The sequence below is a fragment of the Biomphalaria glabrata genome, chromosome 7 (genome assembly GCF_947242115.1).
Source record: "Biomphalaria glabrata chromosome 7, xgBioGlab47.1, whole genome shotgun sequence".
Taxonomy (NCBI): Eukaryota; Metazoa; Mollusca; class Gastropoda; family Planorbidae; genus Biomphalaria; species Biomphalaria glabrata.
The window spans coordinates 44,825,687-44,845,503 of record NC_074717.1 but is presented as its reverse complement, the minus strand read 5'-3'; the positions used below and the strand labels follow the sequence as shown (position 1 = coordinate 44,845,503).

The following is a 19,817-nucleotide window of genomic DNA, read 5'->3' as shown; positions in this document are numbered from 1 at the left end:
TTCAGATTTGTCTTACTTTAATTCATATAGCAACTAATCAGTGACAGAAAGTAATATTTCTTATTACACATTGGCGTAATATTTTCAGCCTAATTCAGAAACATCATATAATAATACATTATGATACATGTAATTATCTTCTGTAATTTATCAGAAAGATTTAAAATTGAATGTTGAAAATATTTTAAAACTTCAACTGCTACAAATTATTGTTAGTTTTAAGGAAAAGAAAAGGTTTTACTCAAATAGTTCACTTCTTAAGTGTTGTGGATTACATATTTAGTAGAACATCTTTGCAATGGTTACATGAAATTGCAAAATATAATGAAAAAGACATTTTTTGTAAGATTTTTTATGGTTATTAAATGTGATATATATTGTATAGCAGCTTATAAGCTGCTGGTTAAGATGCATCTAAAGCAGTGTTTCCCAAACTGTGTTCCTCGGAACCCTTCTGTTCCACGCAGCATAAATAGGTGTTCCACGAACTACCTGAATCATTAACTAATAGGCCACCACGTGAATTAATCTCTTAAAAAAAGCAAAGTGTTCCACAAAATACTTAGAATGTGCAAAGTGTTCAGTCAACTTGGAAAAAGTTTTGGGAAACACTGATCTAAAGTCATGGCAGTAAATTGTATTAACTTAGCATTGCCTGTAAGCTAGACAATTTTTGCTCAGTCCTCTACTAAAAACTGTGTGCAAAATGTGCATTCCAATATAAATCAATTAGCTGGCATCAGTAGCTAATAGATTGAGTCAACTATTTGCTAAAGGATACAAAGAAACCATTCAACACAACAACCTGCTATTCTTATAAGTTGTCTTTCAATGAAGGAAAATTGAAGTTATATAAGAGCATATAGGTTTTTCTTATACAGATATAAGACTGAAATAAATGTCAATGATTATCTTATTTACATCTTGATATGGCCCATATCTGACCTGTGACATGGTGCCATCAAAACTTATTATGCTTAAGAAGCTGCTTTCATTGGATTCTACATAAAGTTAAGTGTTTATTTAAACAATTATCAAATATAAAATAAACTTTTTAAAACTTGCATTTTATTGTAAAAATGTTGCTATTTTCCTTAAAAAAAAATGAAAAGGTACTTGATCTAAATGAAAAATTAGTAACAATATTTTTTTTGGTAATAATTTTCAAATATGAAACTTATCCCAAACTGTATCACATATTTGCATTTCTTCGGACAATAGAAAGTGGGGATAACTAATACCCAAGCTTTAATTTCATTATTTAAAACCCTAACCTTGCTCTTCCAAATGAACCATAGTTGATCTATGACTGAATGAGGCCAACAACAATACCAAGTTTGTAGATTCGAAACTCTCATTGTTCTAATAGTTTACTGTATATGAGTAATGTACTCTAACTAATCTGGTTATTATATTAGTGTACAACAACACATAAAAAGAAATCAAAGACTTATTTATTAATCAAGAATTACATAGTAAATCTTGCAGTTTTTATTCTCAATCTTCTGATCACAGACACAAACATTCAATCCCCCAAAACATTCTCTTTCCCAGTTGCTCAAGAAAACATAGATTTATATATATATATATAAAAAAACATGTATAAACCCATCAACATTATTTTCTGATAATCATTGTAAATAGATCATTAAGATGTTACAACAGATAGTGTACAACTATCAAATTTGTTAAATGAAATGTTAAACAATAAATAGTTTTTATTAACATATACTAAGGAGACTAGTGAATATACATACTGATAGAATACTTCTTATTGATCATTATAAAGTAGTTGGTTGTTTTTTTACTTGGCTTATAGTAACAATTTAAAAATTAGAAAAGAGAATATATTTATTTTCTTTATTTATTGTGTATCATAATAGACAGTGAGTAATTTCTTTAATACGGAAGCTACAAATAACCCAATATGATTTTCAAATACTTTGCAGGCATGGGTCTTTTAAATTAAATACCAAAATGTATTCAATTCTTCATTTAAAAAATGTCAACAAAACAACAACTGCATTGAAAATCAATTAGTTCATTACAGTCTTAAAAGTAAATGACATTTTATAAGGGAAAAATGTAAATAAAACTGACCATTGTCCATTAAGTTTCAAATTTAAGTAAAGATAATGTTAGGAAAAAAAAAGAATTAGACAGCTATTTCTATGGCTGGATGGCTGCCTGGTCGTGTGGTTTGCGCGCTGAACTGTCGTTCGGATTTATTGAGGGTTCAAACCCTGCCCGCTCCCATCCCCCGTCGTCCTGCGGGAGGTTTGGACTAGGAAGTAAACTATCTTCAACTCTGAAGGAACATCCGAAACATGTAAAACAAACATTTTATACAAATGAAATGGAAAATAAGAATTAGCTATTCCTATTAAAAAAAATGAAATTAAAAAGTTACATTATCCAATTCTGCTGCTAGCCTGAATACCATAAAAGTATAAAATGTCAACCTCTAGAAAATATATTCATCTTGCAGAATAGTGTTGGACTGGATATGTTTTTCTAAAAAGTTGGTAAGAGACAATGTGCTGCTAATAGTAACAAGTGAATCAAGAATCTTTTCTCTGTCGCTTTTCTCTTCTACTTCTCAATTCTTCTTTTTTACTTGAATCTTTTTGTTTGCTGTCACCATCTGGAAATATTATTTCTCGAACAAATCGTATTTTTGAGAAGAACAAGTGCCACATAACTAGCCAGGCTGAAAAGAAAAAAAAAAAAGCTTTTCAACATATAGCAGGACAAATTATATGAAATTGTTAATTTTAATTTTTTTGTTATGCTTTTCAATAGCTTCTTGAGAAATCTGACATTACACTGAAATAAAACATGTAGTGCAACAAGCATATCAACAAAGTTGAAGGTCTACAGCGCTTTAAATCTTCTGCCACTGTTATACTCATGAGAGTCATGGACTTAAATTTCTTCAACTTCAACTCTTTTGGACTGTTTAACTGTTTGGGTACCACATAATCTGTTGACCTTCTTATTCAATTCCCCACAGTCTTTTGCCTTGGATAGAGTCTCTTTCAATGACAGACCTGTCCATTCTTTGATGTTGTCTTCTTATCGCTTGCTTTGTTTCTTCTTCTTTTGCCTGGCACTGTTCCTGACGAAGGTCTTTGTGAGTCCTAAGGACCTCGTGATATGGCCATAAAGTTTCAGTATGCATTTTTTGACAGTCATTAGTAGGTCACCTGGGGCCCATTCGTCGTTGCGAGACTGTTTTTACAAAGCTTATATCCACAAACTCTATCTGGTAAAAAATGTGTGCACGTTATTTCTCCCACACCCAATTTAAGATCAAGCTGAAATTTTGCAAAATTATTTCTTTTACCTGACAATACAAAAATCAATTTAAAAAATTAACCTATTTGTTAATTAATTATTAGTTAATTAACTAATGGGAATTGTAATTTTGTTTGGTATTTTGAGCAAGGGAAAGAAATTGTACTTGACTGATGTGGTGGTATAAATTGAATAAGTCCCCTTTTAGGCAGCCACTTTAAAGTTTGAAGCTAACAATAGATAACTATTTAATAAACCTATTTTTATTATAAGTGATTCGATTCTTCATTTGTGATGCAATCTTTGTAGGTGATAACTATTTCCTTCTATAGCATCTCAATCCTATGGCTAGGATTATCCTCTCTAGTTCTGCAGTTAGTGTACAAGATTTGCAAGCATACAAGAATGTGACCATGACCAAGGAGCACATCAATCTGATTTTAGTGTTTGTAAAATGTTTTACATGTTTCGGATGTTCTTTCAGAGTTGAAGATAGTTTACTTCCAAGTCCAAACCCGCCCACAGGACAACGGGGGTTGGAAGCGGGCAGGGTTTGAACTCGGGAATCGATAAATCCAAATGACAGTCCAGGGCGCAAATCGTTTGACCAGGCAAGCCATCTAGTGTTGAGCGCTCACAACAACAAAGCAGCAAAAAGACCCACCTAACTTGCAAAAATTAATGAAATCTTCCCTACATTCTTACATCTTTATGAAAAACAAAGGATCCAAATATATTTTAGATATAAATAGATTTAGACAAGGTTAAACTAATGTAGATTCTTAAAGTAAAAAGTGTAACTTTTTTTATTTTACTATTTTTTTATTAGACTAGTATATTAATTTAATAATTATAGATGATAGATATATTTATTATATTATTACCAATGACAATTAGAATCAGAGTAAAAGCAATGGAAAATACAACTGTAAGAGACTCTTTAATGAAACTTTCCAGAGTCATTTTAATGATTTTTTCCTAGGACGCCTAAGACTAGTAAGTCAGGCTAAGGGTAAAAGTTAATAAAAGTAGAATCTAGACAACATAGAATTATAAATTTGTAGGAGACTAGATCTACATAGGCAAGCATTATTATTTATACAATTAGATATAGATCTAGGTGCATTTGTTGTTGGCGTTTAAAATGATTAGGACTCCTTCAAATTTCTAGATAGACATAGACTCTAGATCTAGATCTAAATCTGGATGTGGTATTAGTCTAGTTTAAGTGGATGTTTCTAAAAGAATCCGATGTTTTTGGATTTTCGTTTGTTATGTTTACGTCAAATATTGCCAGTAAGGATTCCCGTTAATAAATATCAAAACTAGAAACAACGATCTTGCTTTGTTTCTAAATATTACCTCTTTTGTACTTAAGATATTTACCTTTAAAAATGTTTGTTTTTGTATTATTGATTCTTCTGTGCTCATATTTCAAAGTTAAATTGTATTAAATAAACCTCTATTGAACAAAATTAAACATGGTCTTCTTGAAAGGTTAAATTATCTGGCTATATTGTGGTTAGTTGAATGTCAATATGGCGGCCCACATGACTTTTTGCAGATATGGATACATATATAAATCATCTTCAGTTTTTAGACATAATTTAACACAGAACACACGAAAAAATATTTGTGTATGCTTTTCAAAATCATTGTTAATTTAATGCAAATGTCATTGTCCTTAAAACTCGAAAATTAAAGTTTTAATGACTGCCTCGTATTGTAACTGTAGTGACAGTGTAGTCAGTGTAGAGTGAGTCAGAGTGTAACAGTGTAGTGTCACTGTTACAAGTATTTTTACAAGTGTAGACGTAGTCTGTAGTGAACAGTTACAGTACTAGTGTACTGAGTCTGAGTACTCTGCTGAGTGTAGTCACTGTAGTAAAGTAAAAGTTAAGTAAAAGACAAAAGTTAAAACTAGAGACTAAGAGAGAGTAGTGTCTAGGGATCTAAATTTTAAGTTAGTAACTTATTTTAGTAGATTTAAGTAAATTCTAATACTTGAATGACTTGAACTCAAGTACTTGTTCAATTGAGACAATTGTTGACATTGTTGTAGACTGTCAGTACTACTACTAGTGTAGACTAAGTGACTAAGACTATAAATTATAAATACTATAATCACTATAGTAGTATAGTGTCTATAGTCATGGTTATGACATAAGTTACATTACAATGATTACATCATCATCTGTCCTTGTCCCCCACTCTTTCTGGTTGGCCACAGTTCTTAGCAGAATAATAACTTTTTGTCCATCAGATTTTCTTTGGATGACCCTTTCTTCGTGGCCCCACCGCCACTGTACCTTGGAAGTTGACTTTTAAAAGTGTTATGTTATAAGATCAAACCAGCTTAGCTTTTGTCTTTTGACAGTATAGAGGAGTTCCTCCTTTTTTAAAAGCCAGTGCAGTCTCTGTTAATGTATTGCCTGCTGTCCTGCCAATTATACTTGAAACATCACAGTATTCACTCTGGACTGTCATCTTGATGGTCCTGGGTTCAAACCCTGCCTGCCACAATCCCCTGCCTTCCTGCAAAACATGTTTTAAAAAAAAAAAATATCAAGTGACTTAAATAAATAAATGTGTACAGTGAAATTTTTAGGATTTAATAAATGCACACAACTAGGTTGCTATCTTGATAACAAACATTACTTAACATGACATTACATTAATTAAATAGTATAGTACTTCTATTTCTTTGCTAAATATATATATATGTCACAACATCAGATGGTATGATGTGCTGTGATGCCGGGGATTTTACTTGAATTCAATAGTTAACAAAAATGACGATCTAGAATTATAATTGACGATTCTTTTGATAAAACAAAACTCTGGAACTTTATTAAATACAACGTAAGTACAGTTTATGTACAAATTACAGATCAATGAGCATGGAACATATTACAAAGGCTTTTCAAACAGAGCTCTTAGAAACGTGACTAGCTACAAGGACTTAATATTATCGACTGACTTTACTTTCTTACTACCGCCAATTCTCTGGCGCTAACTCTTTTCAAAAATGTCTTTGTTTAAATTCAAATCAACCAATAGATTTCAAACATACTAATTAAGTCCCTTGGGTAAATCCTGACTTGAATGACAAGTGTCTAAATTTGAGGATTAAATCCCGAGACTCATGTCGAGGACTTATATTACTTTCAAAAGTGAAATGTACAAACAATTCTATAATGTAATCTGTGACATATTACCCCCCCCTCCATTTAGCATTTGTATGGTAATAGAAATGCTCATATGTATTAAAAATATTTAAATATACACAAAATACCATACATGAAATTATAGAAAAATGGTTGAGGTAACATATGACAAAATAAAGTCAACTTGGAGATAAAAAATATGTAAATGCAGTGAATAAAATTATTGATGACTTTGAACACCTGTTTCACTATACAAGTGGTTATGAAAATGAGACAATGCTTGTCATGAACAATATCAAAAGTTGTACAAAGCATAAATCTTGAATTGAATAAGTTATGAAGCTTCATGATGAAATTAAAATATGACATTATAACTCATTTGTGAAAATGTGTACATGGAAAAAAATATATTGCATATGAAAAATTGACATAGAAAAATAATTGTGATAGTACATGACAATCTTCTGAGAAAATAATACTCAATGTGATATAAATCTCAACATGAAAAATTCCAATTGTCTGTCATGTATCTGTACTATCATAATAGGATATATGCAATAATAATATACCTGAAATAAAATGCTCATGATTTAAAAATTAAAATGTCTGATGCATGTCATATGCAAAGATGCTGAAACATAATTAAAAAGTATCTTGAATGAGTGACCTTCCTCAGTGGGTTGCTTGGTGCTAAAATAAATGTAACATCTGATATAGAATACCTGTTGAAAAAAATATGTGGAAGAAAAATATATATACAATTATGTTAAGAATTAAATACATCTGGAAAGTGTGTCAGCGAAGACATTCTCACGTCCAGGAATTGTCTTGACCTCAAATTGGTAGTCTGTAAGTTGTAGACTCCAACGAGTTAAACGACTGTTCGCTAACTTCTTTGAGTTTAGAAATGCTAGTGGTGCATGATCAGTTAGGAGTGTGAAATGGGCACCTAGTAGATATCTGGAGAACTTGGCAATGGCCCATACAATGGCTAGACATTCCCGTTCGATGGTTGAGTATCTGGTTTCAGCTGGTGACAACCTCCTGCTGATGAAAAATACTGGGTGCAACGTCTCTTGGCATTTCTGTGAAGTGTCTTGGTAACTCTGCATTAGGCATGCTCCTATGGCTGAAGATGAAGCATCTGTGGCTAGGTAAAATTGCTTCTCTGGATTCGGGAGTTTGAGAATAGTGTCTCTTGAGAATTCAGCTTTAATGTTCTCGATAGTGGTATGTAGCTTTGTAGACCATGGAATCTTCGTTGGTTGTCCTTTTTTAGTGAGTTCAATCAATGGAGCTATGAGTGCTGTGTAACCTGGTATGAAATGTCTGTAGAAATTACACAGACCCAAAATACTTCTCACTTGCTTTTTACTGGTGGGGACTTTGATGTCTAGTATGCGTTGAATAATGTCCTCTTGAGGTCTCAGCGAATTGTAGCTGACTTTATAACCCAGGAAGGATATTTCTGACATGGCTAGTTCTACCTTACTAGGCTTTATGGTAAAACCATGTTGTTTCAGTATGCTGAAAACTTCTTGTAGTCCTTTGATATGTTCGTTCCATGTCTTATGGAATATGCAAATGTCATCTATATATGACACTGTGTCAGAGCGATTGCCTAGTATGCTGTGAATGGCTCTATTAAAGGTGCTGCTGGCGTTGACTAGACCAAATGGCATGAAGTTGAAATGGAATAGTCCATAAGCTGTGGTGAATGCCGTAAACTGTTTGCATTCTTGTCTGACTGGTATTTGGTAATAACCTCTGGATAGGTCTATTTTGGTGAAGAACTTAGCCTCTGAAAACTTGGTCATAAGATCTTCAGGATTTGGCATAGGATATGAGTCGAGTTGGGTTATTTTGTTCAACTGTCTGAAGTCGACACACATTCTTGGAGTTGTCGTTTGCTTTCGTTTGACAAGAACTATTGGTGCAGCATATGGAGAGTTGGAATGTTCAATGACTCCTTGCTCTAATAGTTGGTTAATTTCTTGTTTAAGAAAGTCTCTGTAGTGTACTGGTAATGGGTAAGGTCTTGCTTTTGTAGGCTTGGAATCAGTAAGTATTATATTGTGTTCCGCAATTGACGTTTTGCCTGGAACATCTGTAAATATGTCTGAATTTTCTTTGAGAATGGTAGTCAGTTCTTTCTGTTTTTGCGGTGTCATTGAATTGAGTTTGATGTCTTGCCAAAATTCAGTTTGTTTGGTAGTTGTTTGTGGCATATCGATGTCGTCAAATTCGGACGTGTCATTTTCATCTTCTTCTGGTATGACTGCAAGACATGATATGGCTCTTTCATTTTGTTCTGGGCTTGTGGAACCTTCAGTTATTGTGGTATATTTTTGTAACATGTTGACGTGATAGATTTTCTTTTTGTTGTGTATGTCTATCTCATAATCAACATCTGTTATCTTTCTGAGTATGGGGAATGGACCTTGCCATTTGATGAATAGTCTGTTGCTTTTGTCTGGTAGTAACAGACATACTTGATCTCCTGGTTCAAATTGTTTCAGTGTTCTGTTTCCATTGACTCTCATTCTGGTATTGGAGTTTGCTATGGCTGTGGCTTCATTTGCTTTTTCACATGCAGATATGACTATGTTTCTGGTATCTTGCACATGTTGAAACGCTGTCTTGGTTTCTGATGAGATTGAGTTTTGGCGAATAATAGCTTCTTTGAGGATTGCCATTGGTCCTCGTGGGTTGGCGCCATAAACCATCTCGAAAGGTGAGAATCCTGTGGTTTCTTGAGGACTTTCTCTGTATGCAAACAGAGCTGCTGGTAGCAATAAGTCCCAATTCTGTGGATTGTCGTGTGCTATTTTTGAAATGCACCTCTTCAAAGTACCGTTGAATCGTTCGCAAAGCCCGTTGCTTTGGGGATGATATGGCGTTGTGAACTTCATCTTGATGTGGTACATGTTCATGAAGTCTTTGGTAATGTCAGCTGTGAACTGTGTGCCTCTGTCAGAGAGGATAACTTCTGGGAAACCAATTCTGGAAAATATCTCTGACAAAGCTCTGGTTATGTCAAGTGCTGTAATGTTGACTAGAGGTACTGCTTCTGTCCATCTTGTACATGTGTCAATCAATGTCAGGACATATCGATGGTTTCTTGCTGAAGCTACTGGCATAGGACCAATCAAATCAACTGAGACTTTTTGGAATGGCTTGTCTGTCAATTCCATATCCTGAATAGGTGCCTGTGATTTGTTGTTCTTAGGTCCTTTGACTTGGCAAATATGACATGACTTCACGTATTTCTTGACGTCTTTAATGATACTTGGCCAATAAAATTCTTTGAGGATTCTGGCTTTAGTTTTGACTACACCCATATGGCTGGCGTGTGGAATGTTATGTCCTGTTGCCAGTATTTCTTTCCTGTATTTCTGTGGCACTATTATTTGCTGAATGGTATTGTCTTTATGCATGGCATTCTTCACCAGGAGGCCATCTTGAAAATATGGTTTATTTGGTAGATTCAGCTGTTTGTTTGCTTGAGCCTTCTGATAAAGTATTCGCAATGTTGGATCTCGTTTCTGTTCTTCTTTGAAGTCATCATGTGTGAAATATGACTTGTCTTGATGGACTTCAGTTTGACTAGTTAGAGTTCTTGTATCATTGTTAGAGACTCTGGGCATGTCGTCTTGTTCTTCAAAGTTCAACAATGGACATTCGGGAATTGGAGGTGGACTTATGACCGGTAGGGATGGGCTTGATGTAACTGGGGGTGTCCATGTTGGATGTTCTTGATTGTTGCTGGCTACTGGACTAGTAACTGTTTCTGTTGCATTCTGCATAACTTGAGTAACTGAGGTAGCCATGTGATTATTTTGGCTAACTTGTTCAGGTGCCAAATGTTCTTGTTGTCTGGACATGGATCTTGTCATTACTGCCAAACATTTTTGACCTTGCTGTATGGCATTTGTCCATTCAGTAAGTTCTTGAGGAGTGCATTCTTTAACTCCTTCTATGTTTCCAATGATTAGGTCCACTGGTAGATTGGGTGTTACTAATGCTTTTGTTTGACCACTGAAGAATGGTGTGGTAACATAAATGATGGCTTCAGGCAACTTGCTGACAGTTCCGTTGAATGCAGTGGCTTGGACGTGGTTGCCTGTGAAACGGTTTGCGTGTACGAAGCGTTCATGTACTAATGTGGACGTGCTTCCGGTGTCACGAAGAACTTCCACCTTCTTGTCTCCTACAAAGCCTGGATAAAATTTGAGACCATTGGACTTTGCAATGACTGTCATAGTTGAGTGCTCATTGTAATAGCTTCTGTTATATGAGCTTCTGTTTGGCATATATTGTGGTCTGGAGTCCTGTGAATGACTTCTGTAGCGAGGTTTGTTGTTATCTGGTTTATTGTTTCCAGGTGCTTTGTTGAGATTGTATTGCTCTCTATTGCTGTATCTTTGAGTTGGTGATGTGGGTCTATCAAAATTTTGATTTTTGGAGACTGCCTGTTTTTTCCAACATTCATGAGTTTGGTGACCCTTTTTATGGCAAAATGAACATTCTGTGGTTCTGCTGCGGCATTGAGACGTGAAATGCCCTAGTTTATGACATTTGTTGCATTTGACTTTGTCATCTGACTTATATCTTGCATTTTTGTCTTGAGCAAAGCAGACAAAATTTTCTTCAACAGATGGTTTGACTGACTTGTTTGGATAGGCTGCTTTATATTGTCTGATGATCTTGGTTAATGTCTGTATATCAGTAGGATTTCTCTCTATAATGTAGGATTGAATATCTTCTGAGTGAGCATGGGTGATGTTGTCGATAATAATATGTTGACGAAGAGCTTGGTAACTTTCTTCTATTTTTGCCATGGATACCCATCTATCAAACCACATTGACATATTAGCTACAAAAATTTGAGGATCATCATTTTGCTGTGGCCTTTCATTATAGAATTTCTTTCTATAGTTAGCTGAGGTTGCTCCGTATTGGCGCAGTAGAGCTTCCTTGATATCAGAGTAAGTGCTGCGTTCATTGATGGACAGTTGTGAGCAAATGTTGACAGCTTTGCCAGTCAAAAGGGTGAGGAGTGAGCTCGACCAATGTGCTTGAGGTAGACCGGATGTTGTAGCTATTTCTTCAAATCTTATGAGATACGAGTCCATATTGTCAATGTTTTCGTTGAAAGCCGATATTTTGTTCATTAATCTGTATTTGTCAAACATACTTGAGTGACCTTGAATTGAAATGCTTTCTTTATTTTCTTTATTTTGCCTTTCGAATTCCATTTTTTCTTTTTCATGTTGTCTTTGCTTTTCGGCGTCTTGCCTTTGTTTTTCAGATTCTTGCCTTTGTTTTTCAGATTCTTGCCTTTGTTTTTCGGCGTCTTGCAATTTTTTCTCTTCTAATTGCATGCGTTTTTCAGATTCTTGCCTTTGTTTTTCAGATTCTTGCTCTTGATATTCTTTTTCTTCTTGTTTCTCTGCCCACTGGTCTGGCTTTGAAATTTGCTTTTCTTTAGCAAATTCTATTAATTCGAAGAATCGTTGTGTTCTAGCACTGGAAGCCATATTTAATTTTTTTGTTAGTTTCTTGTATTGGAGCAAAATGTTCAATATCTGGATTTTGGCTTTATCTCAGATATAATAATAATATAGATCTAGTGACAAAGTTCTTGAAGCCTCAATTTGCTAATAAATTCTTGACAGTAGACTTGTAGTTACTGGAGTCGTATGATTGATATATAGATCTATTGAGCCGATGTACTTTTTACTGGTTTAACAGTTGGTTAAATCTGGTCTTCTTTTTAACGCCAGTTATTTGATTTACTGGTCTTTTTTATACTGCCAGTTATTTGCTTTACTGGTCTTTTATATTGCCAGTTATTTGCTTTACTGGTCTTTTTTATAATGCCAGTTATTTACTTTACTGGTCTTTTTTATAATGCCAGTTATTTGACTTACTGGTCTTTTAATAATGCCAGTTATTATGTATATTGGTCTTATTCCTTTTGCCAATTACATATAATAATAGTTTTCGTGAGTTAGACGTAACTCTAACGAAAATCTTTATAAAAGAATTATCGATAACCAACTGACCTGTTAAACACAGAAATTCTGTCCTCCGTTAAATAAGAATGAAGTTCCTTTGAAGAGTTTTAGAAATTGGTCCTAGATCTTGAATAAATTTCGTTAAAAGTTGTCCATGAACTTTTGTTAGTCGGAGAGTGCCAATTATGTCACAACATCAGATGGTATGATGTGCTGTGATGCCGGGGATTTTACTTGAATTCAATAGTTAACAAAAATGACGATCTAGAATTATAATTGACGATTCTTTTGATAAAACAAAACTCTGGAACTTTATTAAATACAACGTAAGTACAGTTTATGTACAAATTACAGATCAATGAGCATGGAACATATTACAAAGGCTTTTCAAACAGAGCTCTTAGAAACGTGACTAGCTACAAGGACTTAATATTATCGACTGACTTTACTTTCTTACTACCGCCAATTCTCTGGCGCTAACTCTTTTCAAAAATGTCTTTGTTTAAATTCAAATCAACCAATAGATTTCAAACATACTAATTAAGTCCCTTGGGTAAATCCTGACTTGAATGACAAGTGTCTAAATTTGAGGATTAAATCCCGAGACTCATGTCGAGGGCTTATATTACTTTCAAAAGTGAAATGTACAAACAATTCTATAATGTAATCTGTGACAATATATATATATGTATTGATCTATAAGTTTTATTTACCATATCAAAATTATGATTAAAACATAATAAAACATAGGAAAATAAATAGCTCAATATGTAATATACTTTTATTAAAGTGGAGTCTAGTATAGAATCTTTATATTTTTTGAGAGTTTTATCTGTCTTCACAACTGTAACATAGAACTGGTGCAACTTGTCTTGAGAAGCAGAATTTTCTAACTCATGTCACATGTTGACTTAAAAAATCTCCCTTTGTTAACGGCTATTCATATATATCTAAAATATGGATGTTACCATTTTATTTCACTACTGGTTTCTAATGTGCAAAATCTTCTATTTTATTTTTACTAAGCTTATATCAACTCACTCTGTCCGTCTGGTAAAAAGTGTGTGTATATATATGTTATTTCTCCCACACCCATTCTTTGATCAGGTTGAAGCTTCGCACAATTATTCATTGGTATAGTCAAGACATGAGTCAATTAAAACAAAAACAAAAAAGTAACCAAATTGTCAATTAGTTACTGTTAATTAATTATTTTGTTTGATACCGTACAAACAAGTGGAAAATTTGTTGGGTTCAGTTCCTTAAATAATTGTTAACATAATTTCTCCTTCCCTCATTCTGGGATCACGTTGAGACTTTAAACATTTATTTATTGTACAAAAAAAAAAAACATGAATCAATCAAAAAAAAAAAATACCAATTAGTCAATTATTCATAATTAATTATAAAAATTTAGAGTTTTATATTGAATAAAGGAAATAACTTGTACATTATTGATAGATATAATTTTAAGGGCGAACTTCTTCCCCTTTAGATATCCTTTTTTTTATACGGATTTTCTATATTTTGCTTGTTCGAGTTATCTGTTTGAGCCGTGTATTAATGCTATTATTTTCTTCATGTCTGAAGCATCCAGTGAGTTACGGAAAATTTTTTAGAGAGTCCTTTCACACTGTGAAGAATGTTACAAGACGGAGATCTGTATTATCAAGTAATGTGTTATATTGTCCTCATAATAGTGCACCACTTGTTACAAGTCTCATACGGTTTAATAGCTCCACTGCAAATAATCAAGTAAGTGAGATTAAGTAAGAGCATATATGTTATATTTCTGTTCAATAGTTCAGTTTTCAGTATGTGATTACAAAACACCTTTCTCTAGAATTCTATTTAAAATTGTTTATTTATTAGTTACCCTTTGTATAGTCATTAGCCTGCCTGTTTATCAGTGATTCACCTTCATGTGTAATGAGACTAAATGAATACTATCTTTATCATTTTTTTTTAAATATGTGTTTTTATAACTATGATTTTTAAATATGTTTTTTTATAACTATGAGTTATTGGGTTGATGAAGAGTCTTTACTTTTCCAAAATAGATGTCACCACAGGTAGTCACACCGGGGGTAATCAGTTAGGCATACCATTTCTCGACTTCATGCCCAGAAGATCTTAATTAATTTCCTACTCAAAAATGTTTGTGTGCTCTTACTATTGCTGAAATTTGTCCTAAATTTTGTTCTGTCTATTTGAAAAAAAACATTAATGGTCTGTTAGCTGTTTCATTACTTTCACCTTTTTTTAAAAATTAATTTTAGTATGTGTCTGGTGTTATACCAAAAATAAATTCTTTGATGGTAGATACTTACATGTTTTTTTTTATTTGTCTTACTACAACAAAAACAAAAATAGGTGATCGATACTTCAAACTTCATTAATCCACCATCAGATTATATCCCACCAGTACCGATTCCTGAGACTACAGAATTAATACAGACATTGAATGCTCTTGGAGAACCATCACTCCAGTCATTAGGTCTAGGGGGTCACTGGCCCTCAGGACTGGTTCAACAGGGGCTAGAACTATTACATGCTGGTTTAGGTCTTCCTTGGTGGGGATCCATTGTCATTGGTAAGTTTTTTTATTTCTATAGGTGAAATTCATCAATATTTAGATTAAACTTTTTTGTGTTAGAAAACAATTAAAAAAGATATTATTTAACTATTTAGAAATTTTGTAAAAGGTACAAAAATTATAGCATCATGATTAGTATGAAAGCATTTTTGATGAGACATAGCTGAGTAGAAAAACAATATGATGAAATCCCTTTTAAATTTCTTTATATATTTAGGTATATGGTCTAGGGCAGTAAATAAATATAATTTGTAACCATCAAACAATTTTTTTTTTCAGGAACTATTATTGTTCGAACATGTATGTTTCCTATTGTGATCAAAGCTCAGAAAATGTCCATTAACATGATGAATCATATGCCTACAGTACAGAGGCTACAGTTAAAATTTTCTCAAGCAAGACAAAGAGGAAATATGCTTGAAGGTATTAGAACACACTATGTCATACTTTAACTTGCTATCTTGGCTTAAATTAAATAGATTTCAATTCTACCAGACCACTGTGCTGATTTTTCTGTAATTTCCAGAGTGGCCACCATGTCTCTGTGCTGCACCTATGCTTTGGCACTTGCCTAGTACATAAAAAATGTCAGAATCTAAAAAATAACCAATCAATTATAATTAATCCATCTGGCACTAATATTGTGGTGGACAAGAGAACATCGCTGGCAGAAGAAAAGCGCCAGAGAAAAAAATCATGGCATCTGACATGAGCTCCAGCTGGACTAACTTGCTCAGTGCGTAGCTGAACATTCCAGGCTCACATAGGTCTCACCAGCCACATGAGGAGACACAAAACCACAGTGCAAAGCCTTTAGCTCCCTAGATGACAAAAGTGGTCATCATTAAACCACTATGGATGAACTATAATGTGACTTAAATGATTAGAACATAAATAAATTATGGCTTTTATATAGCACTACTTTCATGCTTATAGCATGCTCATAGCGCTTTGGTCCAATCTCTGTTGTGGGGAAGGTGAGGTATCTAGGAGAAGGTTTTTCTGTGCTGCCTTCAGGCGCTCAGTAAACACAACTTTGCCCAAGTCGAACCTCGAGCCCCCTTCATGGGTAGCCAAGCCAAGTTCAAGCACACTTAGCCTCTCGACCACGCTTCCCACTGTTTGAAAAATTAGAAATAAATAAGCTATAATACGACATTTAAATTTCTGCTACCTCAAGATATGTGATCTAGTTATTGCAGAAAGTTATTTAATGTCATTGTTTGTCTGAGCAGCTATGAAGTACGGAGGAGAACTTGCAGACTACATGAAGAGAAACAATGTCAAACCTTTTGGTCAGTTGATGATGCCAATGCTGCAGGTAAATACATTAGATTTTTTCCTATGCTTATCTACTGTTGAGACTCACAAATAATAGAAAAATCTGTAGCCCCCCAAAAATTGTTTAATAATTAATATTAAGAGTTGACAAAATTCTCCATGGAGTAACTTAAGTGTCTTGAACAAATTATTTTCCTTACACAAACAAATGTTTCTTACTTCCACACACATTTGTAGACCAGCTTATTCTTCAGATGGCTATTGATCTGCACTATTTGCTTTTGTGGGAGGCGCAGTAGCTGAGGGGTAAAGCCCTTGTCTTCCAAACCGGGGGTCTCGGTTTTGAAGGCTGGGATTTTTAATTTCAGGATCTTTGGGCATCTCCTGAGTCCACCCAGCTCTAACGATTACCTGACATTAGTTTGGGAAAAGTAAAGACGGTTGGTCGCTATGCTGGCCACATGACACCCTCTTTAACCCTAGGCCACAGAAACAGATGACCTTTACATCATCTGCCCTATAGACCACAAACAAGGTCTGAAAGGGGAACTTTTTACTATTTGCTTTTCAAGAAATTTTATGTTTAATTATCAACACTTTTTTAGCAGCCATTTGTTTAAAAAGATTATCAGGAACATTACTAGTACATTGTTATATGGTGTTTTTTTCCAAAAGTGAACACTTTTCATTTGTTGCAGTAATATTCGGCAGTTAATATTTTTTGATAAACCTAATGTACTCTTTTTCTTTTCTTTCTAATTTTAATTTGCTGAAAGTGTTTTCTAAGCTAAACATATTCCACCTCATGATTTATTTCATGTTTCAGTTACCTGTGTTTCTCTCCGTGTTTGTTGGCTTACGAGCTATGGCCAATTTACCTGTAGAGAGTATGAAGACAGGGGGGTGTCTGTGGTTTCCCGATTTGACTGTCCCTGAACCAATCTATGGTCTGCCCTTGTTGACAGCCATAACTTTCTGGCTTACGGTTGAGGTGAGGCTATTTATATAATATCTGAAATTGAATCCATAATAATGCGTTATCTTTTCTCAAATTAGCATATTGCGTATATATTTTATAAGATCATTTGATTAAGAATTCATTCTAATGCTAACAGTGGTTTTTATCCTTTCACACTCTGAGTTAGTTACACACTTATTTGACCATTTAAAAATATTATCACCTGATCCTTGCAAATGTTCCTGACATATATTTAGTCACTATTTTCATGTAAGAAATAAATTATGGAGAAGTGGTGGGGAGGTTTCTAAAGAAAATAAAATAGGGAAACAGATGTATATAGGCATAATACATTGATTAACGAATCTTTGAGCTTAAGAGTTGGGAGATACTTAAATCATTATCCTGTTATTTCTTAACAACTAGGAGACTAGAAATAAAGTTTATTTATTTTTTTCAATTAATATATTTGTGAATGCACTAGTCAAAATTTAACAAAGTAGAGTTAAATATTGATTGATACAACTTAAATGCATGCCATTTATAGGTATCTTATAGTAATTAACAAAGAAGAGGAGCAGCTATACTTAATGGATCGATTTAACTCTGGGGGGAGGGGGGAATGCGCATAGAATGGAAAAAATAAGCTTATTTGCATTTTTTAGTGTTAAAAGTTATCTGTTTAATACTATTTAATACTAGACATAATAAAACAAAAAGTTGATAAATCATTTTTAACACCCACTGAATGAATCAAGCAATATCAATCCCTCTTTTATTTTTCCACACAATTAGGAAACCTTTTTACCTTGTTGCTAGTGCTAGGTCATTATCTATTTTAGATATAGCTCATTGTTTAATCCTTTACAAATATATATATATAGTAAGCCAGTATATTTTCATTGATATCCCACAATTCCTTCATTTTTGCTATCATTTTCCATTAAGTATTGGTAAAATGTGTCCAGTTAGAGTGTGAAATCAAACTATTACCTTGACAATGTCTTATCTTTCTGTGATATTGCTCTGTAATAATTCTCTCATTAGTAGGTTTTGTAGGTTTCTGTTATTGTTATCCTCCTTGTGTTTCAGGCTGGTGTCGATGGCATGTCTGCTCAAACCCAGGCTCATGTCATGAAGTGGTTTTTGAGGGCCATGCCTGTTGTTATGCTACCCATTATCATGAATTTCCCCACCGTAAGTCACTTGTTAATATGCTGCTTGTCTTAACTCTTAATTACATTGAACTAATGTTGTGTAATGTTCTGTTTAATGACATTCAATTAATTGTGTAATGTTCAGTTTAATGTTGTTTTGTTCCAGGCCATGTTGGTGTACTGGTTTACTTCTAACTCCTTCTCACTGATGCAAGTTATGTTCTTAAAAATTCCTAAAGTCAGGACATATTTCAATATCCCAGAGAGAGTTATCCATCCAGAAATAGTGGCAGAAAAGAAAGGATTTATAGAAGGATTCAGAGAATGTAAGTGCTTTCATTATGATTTTTTTTTGTGTGTGTGACTAGTTTACAAGGCCAAACAGTTTTTAAGTCTGACCTGACTTTGTCATGTCCTTAACAAAGGTAAATAAATAAATATTGAAATAATTTTCTTAAAACCAGTAGTTCTGGTTTGCTGCCAATTAAAAAAAATCTCCCCCCCAACTAAACTGTACCTGATTCATCAACAAGTGCAAGTCATTGCATAACTTACAATGTATTAGTAATTCAATTCTCATTGGACATATGTTTATATGCAGAAAATTCTTTAATTTTAAATTAGTTTTGTCATTGGGAAATGCTGTATAAGTATTGTTTTGATCCTACCTAATCAAGGCTCTCTGCAAACACTGCTCTATACAACACAGCTAACTTGATATCTTGACAACACAGGCTCCAAATAATGTGATATTTTATTAAGTATTAAATCTACAGCCAATACTGTATAATTGGTAACACTATGCACTGACTACAAATGCTTCACTGAAGATAATGGTACTGCCCTCCTAAGCTCTACTGGTCTCTCTTTCTCATCCTGGACTCATACTGCTTCACTCTGGACTAACAGCATTGGACTGAATCATCTTGACTCTGACACTGTCTTTATATATGGTAATACTTTCTTTCTTTTCTTGTATATGAAATAATTGTATCTGAATTTGGTTTCCTACATTAGCTTATGGTAACATGAAGGCCACACAGCAAGTTTTAGAAAGACAGAGACTGGATGAACTCAGTTTCCGTAAGGCTGCACAAGGTCCAATTACAAAGACATATCCCTACAACCCAAAGAAAGTGGGAGCAGGCTTAGACAAAAAATCTTAGGTTATAGAGATTGTTAGATAATGTACAAATGTATTGAAAGCATTTCTATAAAATATTTGTGACTTCTTTGTATTGTAAATAAAATCAACATTTAATGAAAACAAATATGTTTTTATTCATTCTATTATTTGGTATTATCTGGTACAATGGTAAGCTCTGATTGGGAGGCTAAACA

General features: G+C 33.7%; 1 protein-coding gene and 1 long non-coding RNA gene across 2 annotated transcripts; one reads left to right on the top strand and one right to left on the bottom strand.

Annotated features, from left to right (window-relative positions):
- Positions 1-1,450: 1,450 nt before the first annotated feature.
- On the bottom strand, positions 1,451-4,645 carry LOC129927194 (uncharacterized). The gene is made up of 2 exons (XR_008778793.1): positions 4,182-4,645; positions 1,451-2,710 (listed from the first exon to the last, which is right to left on the bottom strand). It is a non-coding gene; the product is annotated as an uncharacterized LOC129927194 (long non-coding RNA).
- A 140-nt stretch (positions 4,646-4,785) lies between these two features.
- On the top strand, positions 4,786-19,747 carry LOC106079526 (mitochondrial inner membrane protein OXA1L-like). The gene is made up of 9 exons (XM_056034602.1): positions 4,786-4,934; positions 14,075-14,239; positions 14,858-15,077; positions 15,360-15,503; positions 16,316-16,401; positions 17,188-17,352; positions 18,412-18,516; positions 18,643-18,802; positions 19,494-19,747. Exons 1-9 carry the CDS (start codon positions 4,836-4,838, stop codon positions 19,640-19,642), a joined length of 1,293 nt encoding a protein of 430 aa, XP_055890577.1. The 5' UTR covers positions 4,786-4,835; the 3' UTR covers positions 19,643-19,747.
- The last annotated feature ends 70 nt before the right edge of the window (positions 19,748-19,817 follow it).

Bases quoted from the DNA above. Each gene is read 5' to 3' on its own strand.
- LOC106079526 (XM_056034602.1), top strand. From the start codon at position 4,836: ATGGCGGCCCACATGACTTTTTGCAGATATGGATACATATATAAATCA. The intron at 14,240-14,857 runs GTAAGTGAGATT...AAACAAAAATAG, and splicing joins GCTCCACTGCAAATAATCAA to GTGATCGATACTTCAAACTT. The intron at 18,803-19,493 runs GTAAGTGCTTTC...TTCCTACATTAG, and splicing joins TATAGAAGGATTCAGAGAAT to CTTATGGTAACATGAAGGCC.